At 49.1% G+C, this 21384-nt stretch overlaps 1 protein-coding gene across 1 annotated transcript in view; it reads right to left on the bottom strand.

Moving 5' to 3' along the window:
• The window catches only part of RNPEPL1 (arginyl aminopeptidase like 1), a 34212-nt gene extending 13171 nt beyond the window's left edge, over positions 1–21041 (bottom strand). Inside the window, exons 1-9 of the mRNA XM_029615317.1 lie at positions 19553–21041; positions 12391–12531; positions 12011–12162; positions 11594–11710; positions 10784–11019; positions 5869–5982; positions 5652–5764; positions 2937–3045; positions 2265–2492 (exon numbers count right to left, since the gene is read on the bottom strand). Of these exons, the coding sequence (XP_029471177.1) occupies positions 2265–2492; positions 2937–3045; positions 5652–5764; positions 5869–5982; positions 10784–11019; positions 11594–11710; positions 12011–12162; positions 12391–12531; positions 19553–20863 (2521 nt within the window). The 5' untranslated portion in view covers positions 20864–21041. The remainder of the gene's footprint in view (positions 1–2264; positions 2493–2936; positions 3046–5651; positions 5765–5868; positions 5983–10783; positions 11020–11593; positions 11711–12010; positions 12163–12390; positions 12532–19552) is intronic.
• Positions 21042–21384: the final 343 nt, after the last annotated feature.

The raw sequence follows: 21384 nt of genomic DNA, 5'->3' as shown, positions 1-21384 counted from the left end.
CTGGCCAGAGGCAGGCGCAAAATGTAAGATAAAGATCGGGGGGGGGGGGGGTGTTTAGGATAGGGCAGGAAGGTTAGATTAGGAGTTGGGAAGTTCCCTCCCAGGCCGCTCCAAAATCGGAGCGGCCTGGGAGGGAACGGGGGAAGGCCGCAGGTATCAGCGTGCGCAAGTTGCAATAATGTTCATCTCCTTGCGTGCGCCAACACCCGATTTTATAACATGTGTGCACTGGCGCAAGCATGTTATAAGATTGGGCGACCATGTATGTGCACCGGGTTGTGCGCACACACATGTACTCCCGCACGTACCTTTTAAAATCTATCCCTAAATAAAAAAAAATATAAACATCCGTTTAGCATTTGCCTTTGTCACTTGCCACTCAACCAGTTTCTATTCCAATCAGTCATTTTAGCGCCCATACCAAGGACACTCAATTTATTTATAAGATACCTATGTAGAACCGTGTCAAAGGCCTTACTGAAATCCAAATACACTACATCTAGCTCTCTCCTTTGATTCAACTCCCTGGTCACCCAATCACAGAAATTGATCACATTCATCTGACAAGATCTAGTGCTAGTGAAACCATCGGCGGGATTCCAGAAAACGCACCATCATCCTCTGTTCTGGCAGTGATTCTGTTAGTTTACTCAGCACAGAGATCAGACTAACCGACTTGTCGTTCTCAGCCTCCTCCTTCCCCTTTTGTATGTCGGCCTGTCCTCAGGTCCTTTGTAGCCAACTCCTGATTCTGACTCAAGTTCTCCAAGGGATATTCAAGCACAGTGACAGCCTTCCCCCAATCTGCATCTTTGCTCAGCATGTTTGGACCTTTGCTTTAAATTCTCGTCATACAACAGATTCAGCTTGATTCTTCATCCAGGAGAATTCAAATCAGCTCAGCTACTGTGACTGGACACAGGTGAGCTTTAGATTACTTATTATGGGCTATGATAAGGTCCATTTTTTGAACTGGAACTAATTTGGGTTTGTTATGATAAGGGATATGAAGACATACAAATAAGGCTTTTGTTTTTTTATCCTTATAGTCATTATTTTTGGACTGTTTCTATAATTGATTTTTCATGATGAAAGTGTAGAGTATGTTATCAGAGAAACAAGCTCCTGCTTGTGCTGCGCTGTGGGTTGATTCAATCTAAAGAGCGAGGCCCCTAGGTCCACTGGCAGCAATCGGATGAGCTTCACTTATACCCAACCCCTTTCCCCGCAGATTGAACCGGCAGGACTTGGTCGGGAGTTCTTCAGGACAAGACGAGATGCAGAGTCCAGGATCAGGGCATGCAGCAGATGAGAGAGGTCAATGTCCAGGCTTGGGTCTCCCGCTCTTCGATCTTCTCGGCGGGGCTTTGATGGGGAAGGTCCCGAGTCAGTTTGATCCCCACGACTCGATGCATCCGGCACCGGATTCGATGGAGCAGATTGCTTGGAACCAAACAAGGGCTCCATCTTGTCCAGACGGGCGTGCCGGCCTTCGGGGGGGGGGGGGGGTCATCTGAGCACAGCTGGGACACCGACGGACATCATGAGAAGACCTGAGACACAGGACACAGATGTCTTGTGGGACCGTTATGGACATAATCCGCGGACACTCCGGGCACTTCCGAAAACCGATCGCCATGATAAAAAGAGTCGACGTGAGGTCGGTGGCTGTCGGTCACCGGGAGGTAGACAGCCGGGAACCTACTTGCAAAAAGCGCGAAACGAACTTACCGGGCGCCAGAGGAATCTGTGCGAGATGGGGGACCCGGAGAGGGGAAAAACTTGAAGAAAACTTTGACATATTACGCGAGGAACAGTGTGAGGAAAGAAAATTCTCACAGAGCTCCACTACCTGCGAGGCAACCGCTGCACGGAAAAAAAAAAAAAAAAAAGAGACTGAAGGGGGATCCCGTGTGGCCACGGGGTTGGTGGCCTGCTGGGCATGCTCAGTGGTCCATGACAGGGCTCCATCTGATGATGTCAGCCATCTGTGAGGACCACCATCCTGCTGTCCTGGGAGAATGGTTATACCAACAGCAGGAATGCGCAGAAATGCTGCCGTCTTCTCGGTTCTTTCCATTATGCCTGGGCATGATACAAGTGCTTTTTGGCTTGTCCAGTGTACCTTGATTGTTACCTTCAGCCTTGACCTGTGCTCTGAAGGACACTGCTAGTATCAAAATGCCTGTTTAATCCATATTCCACCTACAGATCCGTGGCAAACACTGTGATATCTCATTCCATTATCCCAGTGTGGCTCTTACCATGTGGCAGTGGGGACCTGTCCAGTAGTCGGTCCAGGAAAAGCACTGTTTGGAACGTTCTCCATGTGGTGATGTCAATGTTGGCAGCTGCGATGCTGGCATCCAAGGGATCAGCAGTCCAAAGCTCGCACAGTGTCTCCACTGGATTGGTAAAACTAGAACCCTGAGATAAGTCGGGCTCAGCCAGAGGTGGCCCCGTGGCATTTAGCCAACGTTCAAACTCCAGACCTAGAATGAAGAGCAGAGTCAGGTGGGGTCTGGGTAAATTACCAGTGGGCTCAGAGGAACATCCAGGAACATAAGATCTTCTTATCCCGTTAACAATACAGGGAAGTAATACAACATTCCTGACCCCATTACAGGAACTTATAACACGTCTCTTCTCAAAGAAACTCCAATCCTAGCCCAGTCTTACTCCAACTCCCCCAAATCCCATCCTTGCCCTATCTTCCCCAAATCCCAACCCAGCCCTGTCCCCAACGCCCCCAGATCCCAATCCAGCCCTGTTCTAACTCCCCCAACTCCCATCCCTGACCTACCCTCTCCAAATCCCGTCCAGTCCCGCTCTTCCTAAATCCCAGCCCAGTCCTGTCTCCACATCCACCAAACCCAACCCAACCTTGTCCTCCCGTCTCCTCCATTAGCAGACCCCAGCCAACCTGTCACATCTACCTTCTCGGCTCTCCACACATTTCTCTTGCAGCTCGGGGAAAAAGTTCAGGAAAGAATCGAGGAGATCCTGAGCCACAACACTGCAGAACATGTACTTTTCTATGTACGCCTGAAACCATGACAAGATTCACTGTCAGGAAATGCCAGGAGACGGCCACTCATTTTATTTATTTACTTATCATGCTCATGTTTCGCAAACTCCAGAAGCATATTCAATGCGAATTGTAATAAAGACAATCACAATGTAAAATGACAATCATACAGAGTCAAACAAATGCATCACAGTAGACATCACCTGCTTGGACACCACAATACTTACACGAACTGTGCACAACATCATGGGAAGACCTGAGACACAGGACACAGACGTCTTGTGTGAGAGGCATAACACTGTCTCCAAACACATGAAGGACTTAAGAACATGCCTTACTGAATCAGACCAAGGGTCCATCAAGCCCAGTATCCTGTGTCCAACAGTGGCCAATCCAAGTCCCAAGTACCTGGCAAATACCCAAACATTAAATGAATAGATCCCAAGCAACTAATCTTTATTGATTAATAGCTGTTTATGGATGAGCGGGGCAAGTTCCTCTCTGCGGAACAAAACGGAGGATCTTGGGGTCATCCCCCTCCAACGAAGGGACTAGGTCCGAATCATCACCTTGGGCGGCGTCCGAAACCCGTGGGTCCAACACTGGTTCTCCCGACAGCGTCGCCCCCAGGTCAGAGACCTCGTTCAGTGGAGCAAGACAGGCCGAACGCAAAACTCTAGTGCCAGAGGCATCCGGCGGCGTCCCAGGCCCAACCAGCCCTGTGACCGGCTCAGGGGTCAAAGCGGGAGGGTTCTGAGCCCCCCTGCTGCAAGGAAGGCCTTCCTGCATCAGCAGGATAAAGTCAGGCGAGAAAGGCCGAGTGGCTGCAGGAAAAGCCTGTAGGTGCGACGCCTCCCGTGGGGGACCCTGATCCAGGGCGCCCTCTGAGTCTCTCTGTCCCCCAACAGGACCCGAGTGGACTGGTGAAAGCGGAGGAGGGAAATCACCATCCGGCCCCGAAAGCGGGGCATGCCTGCAGGGGCTCCCAAAATTGGGGAAGACAACAGGTTGTCTGACATGTATAGCGAGATGACCTGGCTACACTTTACTCCTGGGGGGATCCTGTGCCTAAAAACTGGAAATTCTGCACACACATTCTGTAAACTCTGCAAAATGCTGCAGATTTGTCAAAATAACAGTATTTTTGCAAATCATCCTGCTACATTTCAGTGCAATGCAGTATTTTCATTTAAAGAAGCTTCACATTTTCCTCACTTAAGGCCGGAGTCATGAAGGCTTCTCTCCCATTCTGTGTCTATGGGAAAAACCCTCAGTGAATCAGGCACTTGGTGATTTCCTTCTGGCAGGACGTACTCTCCCCCAGTGCCGGGGCCTCTTCTTCAGCTGCCAGCAGCACAAGGTCCATTGGCAGCTCCTGGGTTCTCTCTTTCTAGTTCATGGTGGTGGGTGGCCTGCCGGATCACATTTAACGAAACCTCACAGGGCAGGTCTTGTCATAAGAGCTCTGAGACTGGTCCCGCGGCAGCAGGAAACAACATTTGGCTGAACGGGATTCCTGTTTCCAGCTCCTACCCCCTTCCCTCCCTCCTCCTAAATCCCCCTCTCCCTCTTCCCCCCTCTCCAGCCGTTTATTTACCCCTTTCTCACAGGGCAGGAATAATGTGCAGTGACTGGGAAACAGTGGAGTGCAATCTTCAAGCCGCCTGCTTATGCCACATTCGCAAAGGACCCAACCCAACTCTTTAGGCAGGCTCGCGGAGCTCGGCTACAATCAGTGCTGCGCGGCCTCCTGCGGACCTGGCCCGTGCCTCCGGGATCACAGAGTCTTGCAGTTAAAGCCCCCTCCTCTTCCGGCAGGCTCGGGGAGCCATTACTGCCGCAATCCTGCCTGCGTTTGAGGGTGGAGCGACGGTGGAAGGAGGGAATTCCGCAGGGAAAATATGAAAATCTCCAGGAAGGGGGAAATGCGCAGAATTCCCCCAGGACTAACACTTCCCAGCCAATGGCAAAAAAAGATCAGGAATGGCTGCCAGCAAGTAGTCAAGCTCATACAGTTGGAAGATCTCTTTCTGCAGAAAGCAGTGCTAGGGACAAGTAAGGGTAATGACCAAAGCTATAGGAGCACAGACAGGTGCAAGCAGGCAGACGGAACGGGCCAAACATCCCTTATCTGCCGACAGCTTGTAAGTTACACTGTATGCACTGAGAATGCCAGGGCTGACAGTTTGTGTCTGGTGCATGTGTGTATCATCGAACACAAGCTCTGGAATTTGTTGCCAGAGGATGTGGTTAGTGTAGTTAGTGTAGCTGGGTTCAAAAAAGGACTGGATAAGTTCTTGGAGGAGAAGTTCATTAATGGCTATTAATCAATTTTACTTAGGGAATAGCCACTGCTATTAATTGCATCAGTAGCATGGGATCTTCTTGGTGTTTGGGTAATTGCCAGGTACTTATGGCCTGGATTGGCCACTGTTGGAAACAGGATGCTGGGCTTGATGGACCCTTGGTCTGACCCAGCATGGCAATTTCTTATGTTCTTATGAAATTCTCTCACATTAATAGGTTCTCTTTCCGACCTCGGCTACATGAGTTTCCTGAGCTTTTACATACATGCAGGGCCAGAGTTGGGAGAGGGAACAAGGGAGACCATGTTCACACTTACTCTCAGGAAGGAGTCAAAGCGTTTCAGGTCACCGCAGAGCTGCGACAGGTAATATACAAAGCAATAACCCTTTTCATAGGTAAACAGGTTCATCAGGTTACTGGGGTTCACACCTAGGAGAGAGGATAGCACCATCAGCACATCTGTTGGAGAGCAGCACAGCAGTGAAGCCACCTGTGGCAAAATGGGTGCCCTGTGGCCCCAGTGTGAAACATACCTAGCTCCAGCTTCACCTGGAGTTTGCTGACTGGTGTATCATGGCCAAGCAGCTTCATCTGGCGGTGCAGTGCATCAAGGCGGAAAGCAGTCTCCAGGCACGTGAAGGCAGCACCTGCAGCACGGACGGCAAAAAAGGGAAAGCGAAAAGCGATGCCAATCGCAGGTTAAATGTTTTTTTTATGCCACCTTCCACACAGAAAAAGCAGTACTGTGAGTCACTGGGAGAATATCCAAGAAAAATAATAAGAAAAATAGTTAAAATAGTTGATAATGAAAATAAAAAGAGGTGATAACATTTTGAACAATTAAGGGCTGATGCAGAAAGACAGAGGCCGAAAGGAATTTGGAGAGAAGTGCTAGCAGAGAGGTGCTGGGATGCCCTTGGAGTGGTCTATGGCTGGGGTAGGCCGCAGAACAGACCAGGCTGGAGAATGGTCTGCTTTTCATCGGTTTATTTACAAAATCACATAACAGAAAAGAAGCAAATGGCTGCTTACCTCAGCAGACTGACAAGCAAAGAAAATGTCCAGAACAAACACAGCACCGGATTACAGCTTCCTCCTTCTTCCTGGGGCCTCTCTAACTCTCTCAGGGCCTCACCTTTGTATCTTACCTCAGGGAAACGCCTCCACCCGAGGATCCCTTTCCTGTCTGTCTTAAGGTGGACCGGGCCAGATAGCTGGAGCCGGTCCGTTAAGGCAGTCTGAGGCTTTCTGTCATATACTCTATCACAGGTGCCAGAACAGCCAAGGCGCGTCAGAAGCAAGGTGAAAGAATAATCAAGGAGCAGCAGAAGAAAGGTATTGGAACAGCTAAGAATCTCTATGTAAAAAAAAAGTGCTGTAACAGCCAGAGCAACTGGAGGAGGTAATCAGTAAGATACCAGGGAATGAGAATGAAGATGAAAACAAGGTAAGAAGAGTGACCAGGAGATGGAAGAGTTAGTGGTTGAATGGATATGTATGCTGGGGTCCAGGATAAGATAAACCCAAAATACAAACATGATAAGTAAGATCAACAAGGCCAATACCTGCATAAAGGGACCACTGCTTGATAACACAGAAATAAACAGGATACAATATTGGGGGCTGCGAAACTCGTAACAGAATCTTGCACACAAGGGCAGAAGAAAAGCAGGAAGATTAACTCCTCTTCGGAATAAAATTAATTCACTGCGTGCAGAGGCGTCACTGGTAGGTGAGTACCTCCAACGGTATTGGGGATGCCAAAAAATAATGAGAGAAGGTCAAAACCTCAAGCTGAAACCTGCTGCAAGAACAGAAGAAGACCTTGCTCCAATAATAACACTGAAAATAGCAGTAGAAGCACAAAAGCTGCAGAGGCCTGAAGAAAACATCAAACTTAAACATCTAGTGAAAATCCGAAGCAATTCTACCAGGAACTCGGAAAAATATTAATAGTTAAAACACCACCAGCCAAAGCCAAATCAGAAGAACACAGGAGAAATTCATATGAGGATCCGGTAGAACACAACAGGAAAAGCTGAATGACTGTCCAGCATACAGGAGAATACGGAAAAGGCAAACTAAACTATGAAACAACCAAAGAGCTGGAAAGCAGGCGAAAGAGAGCCCCTGGTGGAATGTTCAATATTTGTCTTAAATATTTAACAGTTCTCTCTAAGATCTGATAGGCTGCAAAAATCAATTGATCAGAGAGCCAGAACTAATCCCACAAAGCTAATAATAATAGGAAAAATCACGTTTCCTCCAAATGGAGACCAAAATGCCATCCCCAGAAACATCTACCCACAATCCACAGGCTGTTTCACTGCAGTGCATGCAGATAAAATATGTGCTCACATAGATGTTAATAATATCATGGTAACTTGACATGCTGCATATACATATTACATCCTACGAACTCCAGGAGGAGACTCGTTGGTACAGTGCATGTATTAAGAAGGGCATCAGCAGTAAATTTGAGAGATTGAGATCATATCCCACATAGCCTGGCTTACGAGTGAGGTTAACTCCTGTCATGGTATGTGCAAAACCTGAACCATTTGGAGACATTATCCTCAGAGAAAAAAAATGAGATGCCAATAGGAAAATTGGTTCACACCTGCTAATATTCATTCCTGGAGTCCCACAGATCAGTTCAGACACATGGGTTTCTCTTCCCTACCAGCAGATGGAGACAGAGAAGAAAAGCTTCCTTAAGCCAGTGTGCCATCTGCAGTCCCTCAGTATGTACTTGTACCCAAGCCAAGATTTTAGTGAACCATAAACAGCCCCCTTCTCCCAATCAAGCAGGAAAAAGGTAAACTAAACTGGAGCCCATCAGACCAGAGAGGATTAACTTAACTTCCGACTATTTGCACACAGACTAGAGTGATCTTTCTAGAGAGGACAGAGCTCTGGCCTGATCTGTGGGATTCCAGGAACAAAAATTAGCAAGTAAGAACCAATTTTCCTTTCCTTATCATCCCCTAGATCAGTCCAGATGTATGGGATGAACCCAAGCTCCCCTAAACTGGGCAGGAACCTGAAAGGCCCGCTCACAGCACACTCTCTCCAAAACCAGCTGAGTCGAGCGCCTGAACATCCAACTGACGATGCCTTGTAAAAGCGTGTAGCGAAGACCAAGTTGCCACTCAACAGATGTCCTACAGGGAAACCAATTGACATTCAGCCCAGCCTGCACTCTGGTAGAATGAGCCCTTAAACCTACTGGAACTGGGCAACCTTTACAAACATAAGTGGACGCAATGCCCTCCTTTAGCCACAGTGCTATCAGTCAACCAGTTTGCAATCCATGCCACTGCATTGGCGCTCACTCCCAAGCTTCTCATTTTGTTCACAAGCTTCCAATACGGAACGATATTAAAAGCTTTGATGAAATCCAAGTAGATGACATCGAGTGCTCTTCCTCTATCTAATTCTCTAGTTACCCGATCAAAAGCAAAAAAATCAGATTTGTCTGACAGGACCTTCCTCTGATGAATTCATGCTGTCTCAGGTCCAGCAACTTACCGCACTGTAGATAGTTTAGTATCCTTTCTTTCAGCAGTGTCTCTATTAATTTTCCCACCACCGAGTTGAAGCTAACCAGCCTGTAATTTCCAGCCTGCTACCACCATTATGAAGCGGGATCACAACCGCTCTTCTCCAGTCTCGCAGCACCACTCCCGTTTTCAGGGATCTATTGAACAGGTTATTTAGTGGACCCGCCAGGACATCCCTGATTTCTCTTAGTATCCTGGGATGTACCTCATCCGGCCCCATGGTCTTATCCACATTCAGTTTTCCAGACCTAGCTCTTCCCGTACATACTCTTCTGTAGAAGGAGTTGTGTCTAACCCATTCCCTTCTATGGTCTTGTCAACCAGCAATGGTCCTTCTCCAGGATCTTCATTAGTGAACACCGAACTGAAGTATTTGTTTAATATTTCCGGTATTTCTTATCTGTCTCGACACATTGCTCCTCGTCACCTTTCAATTTCACTATAGCACGTCGGGCTTTCCTTCTTTCTCTGATGTATCTGAAAAATGTTTTGCCACCTCTTTATCTCTTTGACAATCCTTTCTTCCGCTTGACCTTTTGCTTTTCTGATTTCTTTTCTTGTCGCGCACAGGTATGATTCCCTGTGTTCCTCTTTTTGGGATCCTTTATACCTCCTGAACACTGATCTTTTTGCTTTTATTTTTACAGCCACCTCCTTTGAGAACCAAATTGGTTTCTTTTTCCTTGTACTTTAGTTTATTTTTCTAACAGCAACATTTGTTGCTGTTGTAGTTGCTCCTTTTAATTTAGCCCACTGTTCCACCTCGCCCATTTTCTCCCAGTCTTCTAGTTCTTCCTTCAGGTACAACCCCATTTTGTCAAATTTAAACTTTAAACCATACCGTCAGATGGTCACAGGTACTCAGGTGGGCACCTGTCTGGACATTAGAGACATTATCCCATTTATGAGCACTAGGTCAAGATTAACTCCCTCCCTCGTGGGTTCCATTACCAATTGTTTGAGTATAGTCCCTTGCAGGGCATCCACTATCTCTCTACTTATCTTAGATTCCGCAGAAGGGATTCTCCAGTCTACATCTGGCAACTAATTTCTCCAACGAGCAACACTTCTTCCATCTTCCCCATCTTTTTGATGTCTTCGATCAGATCTCTTTCCAGCTCTTCTTGCTGGAGACCTGTACACCACACTGATGTAAATGGAAGTATCATCATCTTTTTTTTTTTATTAGTCCATAATGCTTCTTCCCTACCTCACGTCCCTCGCATTTCAATTGCTTGGATATTTTTTCTTAAACTGGAAAAACTGGTAGAATATGTGATAGAAGTCAACAAACCAATAAAAAAATCACATATACTCAATGTAATTTACTGAATCAGGTACACCCCTCATACGTGAGCTGTAGTACACATTCGCTGCCACAGCGTTTTACTGTTATACACTTAATACAAGTGTGACTGCTCATTCAGCTTTAATCACGGGGTAACTCTTTTCAATTACGTTTTACAACTGTCGCTTTTTTTAGGCAAGACAAACTTTTTTTTTGAAGATTTTTTGTTAAATTTTCAAACCATTGAAGGAATGTAACATCAACTCCAACTTAACGATGAAACTCTTATGGAATAGAACACTTATCTTTTCCAAAAACACGAGCCCAGAGCTCATCAGTAAACACTTTTCTTCTCGGTTTCCATCTGCAGGTAGGGGAGAAAAACCCATGTGTCTGGACTGATCTGGGGGGGGGGGGGGGGGGAATGATAAGGCGCAGAGGTTAAAGGTTCTTCTGCCACCTTTCACTCAGAAAAGGCAGTGCCGTGAGTCACCGCATTAAGCAAGGAAAACTAACATATAAAAAAGTCTGAGCTCCTTCAGTCATTTATCAGCAGCAGGACACAGACACAGGGGAAGCTGCGTGGAGAAAGTGTACCGTAGGTCTCGGCAGTGATGCGGCGCTGGGCGTAGGTGGCCAGGCCCTCGCTCAGCCACATCTCCTCCCAGGTGGCGTTAGTGACAGCGTTTCCAAACCAGCTGTGAGCAATCTCGTGGATGACGTCGATGATGAGGAACTCGTCGCTGTCCAGGATGGAGGAGATGATGAAGGTCAGGCAAGGATTCTCCATGGCAACGATGGGAAAGGACGGGGGCAGGAAAACAAGGTCATACCTGAGGGAGCAAGGGAACACGAGAAAGCTGCCTGGTGAGTGGAGAGAATCGAGCCTGTGGAATGAAAGAGTCTCATATTCAGAAGGGGAGCTTGAGCCAGCTGTACCTCCCAAAATGACCCGGTGCTTACAGCTAGACACCCCGGAGGGCAGTGACCCTTAGAAACCCCAAAGGAGGACTGGAGTGGCGGTGTCCCCACTCCTTGAGACCTTGCGCTTCACTCCCCACTGCCGCAGGGACCAACTGAGACTGTGAGCCCTTAGGGGAGAGGGAACTGTAACTCACCTTGAGCCACAGCTAAAAAGTGTGAGCTGAATCTAAATTAATAAAATCACAGTGACAGTGCTGTCATTTCCTTGTGCTGCGTGCAGACAGGAGGACACAGCACAGTGTTGGAAGTGTAATTTATTTTTGCTGTATGCGTGCTGAGGGATATACTTCGGTGCTCATCACCGCTCTCCCTCCTGCCCAGTGCTGGTGCTTTCCTCCCTCCCACCTTTTCTCAGCCTTGTCTCTGCCTCATCCATTTCTGTCTTAGGATCCCCCTACCCCCTCCTAGAAGGACTCAGCTCACCTTCCCCATATGTAGGGGCCGTAGAGACTCTCCGCAGCACAAAGCCAGCGCTCCACCAACCCGCCCAGCTTGCTGGTGGCTGTTGATAGCAGGCACGGCTCTGCCCAAACCCGGCTCCTGTCCAGCACAAAACAAAAAGACTCATTTCTTTACACGTCAGTAAAATAAATGCTACGTCATGGACGAGAAGCCTAATAATATTTCCCTCAGGCCTCCATCCCTTCCCCCTCCTCCCTTATTTATCATAAACTTATGCCTGGGACACATTGCAAGTTTTTGTTCCCACGATGCCAAGAAACACGTACCTCTGTCTTTACAGCTGCTGTACCCCAAGAAAATAAAGGAAAGGTAAAACTAGGAGCCTTTGGCACGCGAAGATTATTTTACAGTGAGAATTCACCCTGACGGCTCTCTTACCGGGGCCCGATGTCTGCTGGTATGATGTCCCCCGCCACCAGAGCCACCAGGTACGCAGGGACCGGGTACTCCATGTAGAACTGGTACACGCCCTCTTCCTCCAAGTAACTACTGCGGGTTGCACTCATCAGCACCTGGATGCCAGCAGGTGCCTGAAACATGTGCCAGACATAGGCAGGAGCCAGTGTTAGAGCAGCTCAAAGCAACGACAAAGCTCTCCCCCCCTCCCCGGGAGATCAGGTAAAAGTAGAGAGAGCGAAGGTAAAGATCCTCCCCCTGGGGGAGGTCACAGTGAAAGTAAATCTCCTACACAGGGGTGGGAGGTGTCAGAGGAAAGGTGAAGCCCCTCCCTCTGGGAGAACCAGGAAATAGCCGCTTACCTTAACAGTAGCAGAGTAAGTGCATTTCACAGCAGGCGTGTCGAAGCAGGGGAAGAAAGAGCGGTTACACACGGAGTGGCCCTGAGTAAAGACGAACAGCTTAGAGTTGCCATACGTGAGTTCTGGGTCCAGCCACCAGACCTGTGAAAAAAAACAAACATTGGATGCGGAGGTTAGGGCAGAAAAGTAGTGCCCTACTGAATGACAGCAGAAAAGGACCAAAATGGCCCACCCAGCCTGCTCAGCAAGGCATTTACAGCAAAGAGTAACAAATGGCAGGAGAGCAGAGGAGAGGGTGCTATGGAAGTGCCAAGAAATCTGTAATCTCTTCTTGCACCATGAGGCCCTGCAAATGTGTGGCATGCTCACAAGGGGTTTAATGAGCGGACTGCAAACTCCATGATCTGCACCCAAGCGTAACCCTAACATGATAATGCTAACAATAATATCCACCTGCCTGGAAACCACCAATGACATCTCTATGTAAGTGGAGTATTCTCTCTTTAGAGCTTCGTTTGGAATCAGATTATCAAATTTTCCATAAAAAAATTAAAGTTTTATTTATTTACTCGGGCATACTACTCTTCATTCTTGCTTTTACAATATAGTCCTGCTGGTTTGATTATTTTGAATGATACATACTGTATCATTCAAAATGCCCAAGTTCAATGCCCCTGTTTTATGTAACTTTGCTTGATTCAGCCTTCTTGTTCTTGGTTACACTTGTTTTTCCCCCAAGTTCCATGTAAACCGGCCTGATGTGAATTTCTATTCGTGAAGTCCGGTATAGAAATATATATTAAATAAATAAATAAATATTGTTATGTTTTACTGTATATTTTTGTTTTATATTTTGAATGTAATATGTGTAATCTACATTGAACATTGATTGATTAGCAGATAAGATTTTTTAAATAAATAAAATAAAAGTGGTGCTTACAATGTGCCTTTTGTTGTGGGAGCGTGCCCTCAGGCCCTGTTAGGAGCTCGGAGACGCGGTCCCATCTAAAGTAGGAAGTGAGCCCTTGGGCCGCGACACGGCTCAGGGAGGAGAGAAGGAACCGCGTGAGCGAGGTCTGTCTTCCGGCAGGCGATGCACCTTATTCTCTCCCAGCGACTGAATCATGTCGTCCAAGATCTTACCAAAAAGTAACTTACCCTTAAAGGGCAAGGACCCCAGTTGAGCCTTAGAAGACACATCTGCCGACCAGTTGCGCAACCACAAGAGCCGGCGAGCCACGACCGCCGACACCATGGACCTGGCGGATGTCCGGAGGAGGTCATGAAAGGCATCAGCACAATAAGCCACCGAGGATTCCAAACGGTTCGCCTGAGCCGCTTCCTCTGCTGAGAAATCTACATTGACCTGTAATTGCTGCACTCAGCGAAGCCCGGTTCACATAGCAAAATTACTACAAATAGCCACCCGGACTCCCATGGCTGAAACCTCGAAAATCCGTTTGAGCTGCACCTCTATCTTCCTATCCTGCAGATCCTCGAGCGCTGTCGTTCCTGTGACAGGAATCGTGGTTTTCTTTGTGACAGCGGACACTGCAGAGTCCACTTTTGGGACCCGCAGTAGCTCCAAGGCGTCCTCTGGCAGAGGATACAGCTTATCCATGGCTTTACTGACCTTTAATCCGAGATCCGGGGTATCCTATTCCCGAAACAACAAGTCCGTTGCTGAAAAATGAAAGGGAAAGGCAGTAGCAGGACCTCTCAGGCCCAACAAGACAGGATCCATCTTCCCAAGTTTGGATTCCTCGGGAGGGCTGTCAATGCCCAGCTCAGAGAGGATAGCAGGAATAAGAGGTGCCAACTCGTCTTTACGAAAAAGGCGAACTACCTTAGGATCATCGCCCTCAGCTGCCTGAGAGCCCCTCTCCGCCAGTCTGGATCTGGCTCCGGGTCATCCGCCCCCCCCCCCCCCCCCTCCCCTGTGGAATCTGGGGTTGACCATCCGGGTCCCCAAGATCTGAATCCAGATCAGAGGAGTCTGTATTCCCTTGCGGATCTCCAGTGTGGAGGGGGCGCTTAGATTTAATAGGCTTCGTCCCCTTATCAGCCTTGGCGCGCTTAAGCCGCCCGGGTCTTATGGGAATCTTTTCCCTCGCAATCAGCTTGCCTTGAAGGCTTGATGTAAGAAAGCAATGAAGGAGGACTCAGAGGAGGTGTCAGAAGCCCCCTCAGGACTGACCTCCGGGCCCGGGGAGACAGGCTGTTGCGAGTCTCTATTTTCAGGGGACCGCGGCTGAGGAGATAATTGCGGAGGAAAGGGACCCCTCCCCCATACAGCAGCAGCGCGGAACGAGTGTAAAATGGCTTCTGTACCCACGCTTAAAGGAAAAGGATCCTGAGCTGACTGAGCCTCCCCTGCTACAGACGAAGGAACCCGCGGGAGCCTGCTTTTAGCAATATTTCTAGCCATCCCTGCACCAGAGGAACCCTCTCCCCCCGGTAAGCATCGTGAACATAAGTTCTGGCGGGAGAGCCGCGCGCGGGCCGAGCCGCACGCGCGACACACGGCCGTCCGCAGCATCGGGGAAGACAGAGAGAAGAAAAAAGAAGCTGAAAAAATTCAAACTTACCCCCCCCCCCCCGAGACTGAAAACGCGGCGAAACCCGACCCCCCCCCGCGATGAGAGGAAGGGAGGGAGAGCCTGCCCGATCGAAAACGAAAGTAAAGAAAATTAGCTCAAAATATATATTTAATTTTTAAAACAAAAACAGCCTACCGTGGTCCAGGGTGCTGATCCTTAGGGTGGAGTGAGCCGGGCTCCCCGGTATCGCACCCACGCTGCCTCAAGTAAACAACCCCGTGGGCAGCTGCCTCAGACCAGCAGGGGACGGCCCTCTCAGAGCCTAACAACCCTCTGGGAGGCGACCATAGGAAATGCTAGTATTTTCTTTTTTTTTAAAGAAATGTAAAAAAAGAGGCAAACCCTGAAAATTAGGAAAGAACATAGAAAAAATCTAACTAACTAAAAATAATCAATCCCAAAATAAAGACTCTGCCCAGACTGTAGGTTTTGCACCTCCCCCATCTGCTAGAGACAGAGAAATACTGGGGGATTGTAGGTGGCGCTCTCCTATATAAGGCGGAGCTTTGTTTTTAAAACATCTCTGTCTCTATCTGCTGGGGGGGGCAAAACCCAGCAGTCTGGACTGATCTGGGTCCGTACAAGGAACAGGTGTTCTCCAAGGACAGCAGGAAGTCAGTCCTTACACATGGCGACATCATTGGATGAAGCCTGGCCCAGAATTTTGATCTCAAAGAATCTAGAACTCTCAAACAGGCCCTACTGAGCATGTGCAGCTGTAGTCAATCCCCTGCCCCCTAGGACTACAGCTGCACATGCTCAGTAGGGCTGTTCGGTCGAGCCTTCCCTTGTTCCTAGTCCAGAGTCCAGAACCTCGGTCCTAGAATTTAATCTAGTATTTCATTTGGCTGAACCTAGACTAACATTAAGTTCACATAAACCTGTCAACATCTAGAGGTAGGCTATCCAAGCCGCCCTACACGCTTATCAGCATTTAGTACCCTGTATTTCATTATCCCCCTCTTTATTTCCAACTCCCAGTTGTATCCCCTTGTTTTATTGTAACTTTATACTTCTTCTAATACTGCCTCATGTTAACTGTTGTTCTTGTTATTGTTATTACTATTGTTATGGCTAAGATCTTTGTTCTATGTAAACCGAGTTGATTTGATTCGTATCAAGAAAGTCGGTATAAAAAAGCTTTAAATAAATAAATAAATAGGCAGTGTCCCTCAGTCCATGATACAGCTAATTCATGGAGAAAACAACTCCCAAGGGAGGCGGGTGGGTTTTGAGAGAACTGACATCTTGCGTCCTCAGAGAACACCTGTTACAGGTAAGCAACTCTGCTTTCTCCGAGGACAAGCAGGATGGCAGTCCTCACACATGGGTGATTCCCAAGCTATAGGCTGCCCGAGCAGGACAAACGGGAAACGGCACTGTGCTGAAAACACCGCCTCTCTCCCTTTTGCCTATGAGGCAGCTGACCCAAAATCGGGTCTAGGCAGGAAAAGAGTTGGGTTTTACAAACAGAAAACCAGAGAACAGGCTGAGACATAAAACCCCAATGTATATCAGAGGTGCCTAAGGCAGGGAAGTGATGTGAATGCTAGTAAGAAACTTACTTCACACCACATATTACTAGCGGGGTTTTGGATCAGCAATCCCTGCCAACGACAGTAGGTCTAGAACTGCCTGGATTCAGGAAAAGGCCTAGCAAAGCCTAGCGATGACCGTACAGATCCTTTGGTGTCACAAGACAACCGAAAAACCAACTGGGGCCAGAGAGGTCTCTAGAAAGAAACCATGGTCCACTTACAGAAGTATGCTCCATGTTTGGCTGATATGCAAGAATCTTAAGACAACGTACAGACTATTACATGATATTTAGAAATGAAATGACAGCAGAAGAAGACCAAACAGCCCATCCAGTCTGCCCAGCAAGCTTTCACACTTATTTTTTTTTCCCCTCATACTTATCTGTTTCTCTTGGCCCTTATTAGTAACTTTTTGGTTCTAGTTACCTTCCACCCCCGCCATTGATGTAGAGAGCAGTGCTGGAGCTGCATCTAAGTGAGGTATCTAGCTAATTGGTTTGGGGTAGTAACTGCCACAATAAGCAAGCTACTCCCACGCTTATTTGTTTACCCGGCCTGTGCAATTCAGTCCTTGTTGGTGTATGAATATAGATCCTCTTTTCTTTAATCCCCCCTGCCGTTGAAGCAGTGAGCTGTGCTGGATATGTATTCCAAGTGAAGTATCAGGCTTAAATGATTCGGGGTAGTAACCGGTGCTGTAACAAGCAAGTTACACCCATGCTTATTTGTTTACCCAGACTATGTAATTCGGTCCTTGTTGGTTGTTGCCTGAATATAAATCCTCTTTTTTCTATCCCCCCTGCCGTTGAAGCAGAGAGCTATGCTGGATATGCATTGAAAGTGAAGTATCAGTCTTATTTGGTTTGGGGTAGTAACCGCCGCAACAAGCAAGCTACTCCCCCGCTTTTTTATAAATGCAAATCCTTTTTTCCACATTTCCTCTTGCCGTTGAAGCATAGAGCAATGTTGGAGTCGCATTAACAGTGAGTATGTTTATTGAATAAGAATATTAATCTCCAGGTAGTAGCTGTCATTCCCGCAAGCCAACCCCATGCCTCTTCTCTTCATTCACATCCTCTAGACTTTATGGATCCACAGTGTTTATCCCACGCCCCTTTGAAATCCTTAACAGTTTTGGTCTTCACCACTTCCTCCAGAAGGGAGTTCCAGGCATCCACCATCCTCTCCATGAAGAAATACTTCCTGACATTGTATTTTCCAGATATATTGCCTTTAGTCTTAGATCATCAGTAAGCAATCTAATATGTTGACAATTAAACCGCTGTGATCATTTTATGGAATGACGTTATACAAACTGTCTAAATAAATAATAAATAAATATTCACAATGGGCAGAAAAACCCCAAGCAACGCTTGGAAAAAGAATCAGCATCAATGGTAGGGTCTGTGGTAGACCCTACCTACCAAAGTACCAGACATAGCTGACCACGCAGGTCACATCAAGAATGTCAGGGAATGAAAGGCAATCCCTGAAGTGGGATCGCTAGCCCAAACCTCTTAGCAAGGAGTTAAGCTACACCCACACTACACCCTATCAAGGGTAGGCCTATCCATCCTGTCTACAGGATAGCTCAGATGAGCAGGAAGCCACTTTGGACAACCCAGTGAAGTATGAAAAGCTAAAGATAGTACTGGCCAGAACCTGACAAAAAAACAGGAAAAAAAAGATGGTGTATTGTTCCCTGCAGGTATACACTAAGATATACTAGGAAGGCCCTAGCTTTTCTTCGCCTCTCCCTGACATTCCAACTGGAAGTCAGAAGGAGCAACGAACACAAGGAGGCAGACTGCTGGGCTGCAGAAGAAGCCACTAGGCTGTATATCTCAATCTCCACCAAATAATTCACTGCCGATTCCAGCAGAGTGCTGCCTCCCTCCCCCAGGGGTAGACTTGTCAGGAACATCTGAAACGGAGAGTGAATCCCCCCAGGGAAGAAATCCAAAAATACTCCACCAAGAGACAGAAAGCAGGGATGCCACAAGTACAAACCCCTGCAGAACAGGATTTCTCCACTGGCCTGGAAACCCTAAGGGTACCAGGGCAGAGTCAGTCTGATCTCTGAACAGACTGTCCACCTACCTGGCCTAGGTATCAATACCTCAGCCATGATAGCATATATACTTCCCCCCCCCCCCCCAAGGAAGCATGCAGTCCAGTAAATGGAACAACCGTTGCATGAACAAGGACTCTCCTGTCCACAGCAGGGTTATCCCTAAAAAGGGGAAAGTATAGCTCAAAAGAGTAGCACATCTGTTAACCTCCTCACTAAGGTAGGGTCCCGCAGGTGAGAACATCTGGCAAGAGTCATCATCCAAGCACCGCAGGACTGCCTAAGCGTTGGCCACGTCAACAGAGATAACCTCAAGTCATCCTGCTCCCACACTCACCTGTCAGCTTCATAGGGCTGCTGTAAGCCTTTGTATGGAGTCTGAGTAAACAGGACAAAGCCTATGCTTGCCATAGGCTCTTCCCAAAACTCTATGCATCCAAGACAGTGCACCATATCCCACAACTCCTATTCCTGGTCTCCCCACCATCTCTGTGAACACAGTCCTTCCAGCTAAATGTGCCCTGCCCTCTTCCCCTGAGCTTTGAGCACCCTATCCCCCAGCAAAGCATGCATAGTTACTACACACTCCCATCTCCAAATGCCCTGTACCCGGTCTCTTCCCCTGAGCTCTGTGCACTCCAGTCCCTGGCCGGCTCCTTAAGCGCTGTCACTGCACAACCTACTATACTGCCTTCATGTGCCCTGTCCCTAGACTCTTTCCCCAGCTTTCACTCTGCGTAACATGAAGGCATCTAACAATGACTTAATATCATCTGCTACTTTTCATTCCACCAGTAGATATTAGATGACTAGATATTCTTATGTTCAGCAGCAGCGTTCACCATCCTAAAGCTACAGGAACTGGGATTTTCACACTGATCATCAGTTCCAGAACCTCCCCGCAAATTCTAGCTCCAAGTATCTGAAACTAAATTAATAGGCAAGATACTTACTGCAGGGCCCACGGTGGTCGTGTAGCGAATGGTGACCTGGAAAGGCTGGTGAGGCTGTAGTTCATCTGGCACAGAAAGGATTAGAGCTGATCCATAATCAGTGAAAGCATCCACTCTAAAAACCAGGGGGCAGGACAGACACGAATATGAGCGGGAGCCGGCAGAGTTAGGGACGGTGCAATTGTGCATATCTGCGGGCAGGCAAAAGCGGGTAGGTAGGGGATCAGTGGCCAAAGAAGTGACAGGAATGGGCTGGAAGTCACAGGAAGGATCGGAGATGACGGGGTCAGAGGGATGACTCGTGATGCCTGCACATGGGACCCGAGTCAGGAACGGATCAATCACGGGGTTGCAGGCTACAGAGGAAGCAGAGATTGGGATGGAAGAGAGGGAGGGAGAAGGTGGGGATGGGGCAGAGAGAAGAGAGGAAGAAATGGAGGGGGCAGATAAAGTGACAGTGTTTGAGGAATGGTCAGACTGAGTAGTGCCGTTGATGAAATGGTAAGTGGAACCCAGGGGACTACAAGAAGCAAAGATGGGGGGCCTCACAGAAGCACAAGGAACAGACATACCGCAGGGCTCAGGAGTGCATGGGGGGCTCCAGGGATCTGGGATATCTAGAGTGTCATGGGGCAAAGGTAAGCTGATAGGGGAAGGGGAGCACAAGGGACTACAGGGGGCAGGGGACTCTGAGAGACCGCAAAAGACAGGGGAATCCAGGGGCCCACATGGGGCAGGGATATCCAAGGGATTGTGGTGGACTGGTGGGCTCAAAGAGGCAGGAGTCTCTAGAGATCTAGAGAGGCCACAGCAGGAAGGCGAATCCAGAGGCCTGCAAGGGTCAGGACTAGGTGGGGAGCCTGAGCATCCTGGAGACGGGAAGGGGGTATCCTGAGGGACAGAGGAGGCAGGGTGGCCCAGGAATCCAGGTGGGGCAGAAGTGTCCTGGGGGCAGGAGGGGGCAGGGCTGCATGGGGCAAGGGTATCCTGGGGGCAGGAGGCAGGACTGCTTGGGGCAGGGGTATCCTGGGGGCAGGCGGGGGCAGCTGGGCTGCGTGGGGCTGGGGTATCCTGGGGGCTCGGGGGCCCCAGCCGGCAGCAGACGGACTGCACACTGAGGGCCGGATGAGTGTCGAGCACCAGGGCGCAGGGCTCGGGCCGCAGGGCACTGAGCTCCAGCACCAGGCAGCCGGCCAGCTCCCGAGCCTCGGGCCGCAGCTCCAGCCCCAGGTGGAAGTGGTGCAGCCGGTAGTGCTGGAAGCTGGAGGCCGAGGCCAGGTCTGCGGCGAGCGGCGGGGAGGCCGAGGCCATGGCGCGTCCCAGGCGGCCGCCGCTATGTGAAATCCATCGGGGGCGAGCGAGGCCCCGGCGGCGCTGACGGAGGGAGAGGCCCCGGCGCCGGGCCCGGGAAACAGGAAGTGACAGGCCGAGGCCCGGCCCCCGCCTGCGGCCTGAGCACCGCCGGGGCCCGGCAGGGGGAGCCGAGACAGGGACCGAGGCAGGAATCGGCGAGGTGGGGGCAGGGCGGAGACTGGGGAGGAAGCCGGCGGGGGGTGGAAGCTTTAAGCCCGGTACCGGCGAGAACCCGCGCCTAGGACCGGGCCCAGGTCCGAAGGGTGGCTGAGACCGGGACCAGAGTGGGGGAGAGGAGGAGGAGGGGGGTCTGAGACTGGAACCGGGACCATCTGCGAAAATGGACGGCCTGAGACTTGAACTGGGACCGGAGCCGGGACCAGGCTGGGGTCCGGGGGGAGGGGAGCTGGGACCACAACCAGCTTGGGGAGCTCCGATACTGGAACCAGGTTGGGAGTCGTGGACGGAGAAGGGGAGGG

The sequence above is a fragment of the Rhinatrema bivittatum genome, chromosome 9 (assembly GCF_901001135.1).
Source record: "Rhinatrema bivittatum chromosome 9, aRhiBiv1.1, whole genome shotgun sequence".
Taxonomy (NCBI): domain Eukaryota; kingdom Metazoa; phylum Chordata; class Amphibia; order Gymnophiona; family Rhinatrematidae; genus Rhinatrema; species Rhinatrema bivittatum.
Note: the sequence above shows the minus strand (reverse complement) of the source record. Positions and strands in the feature narration are given on the sequence as shown.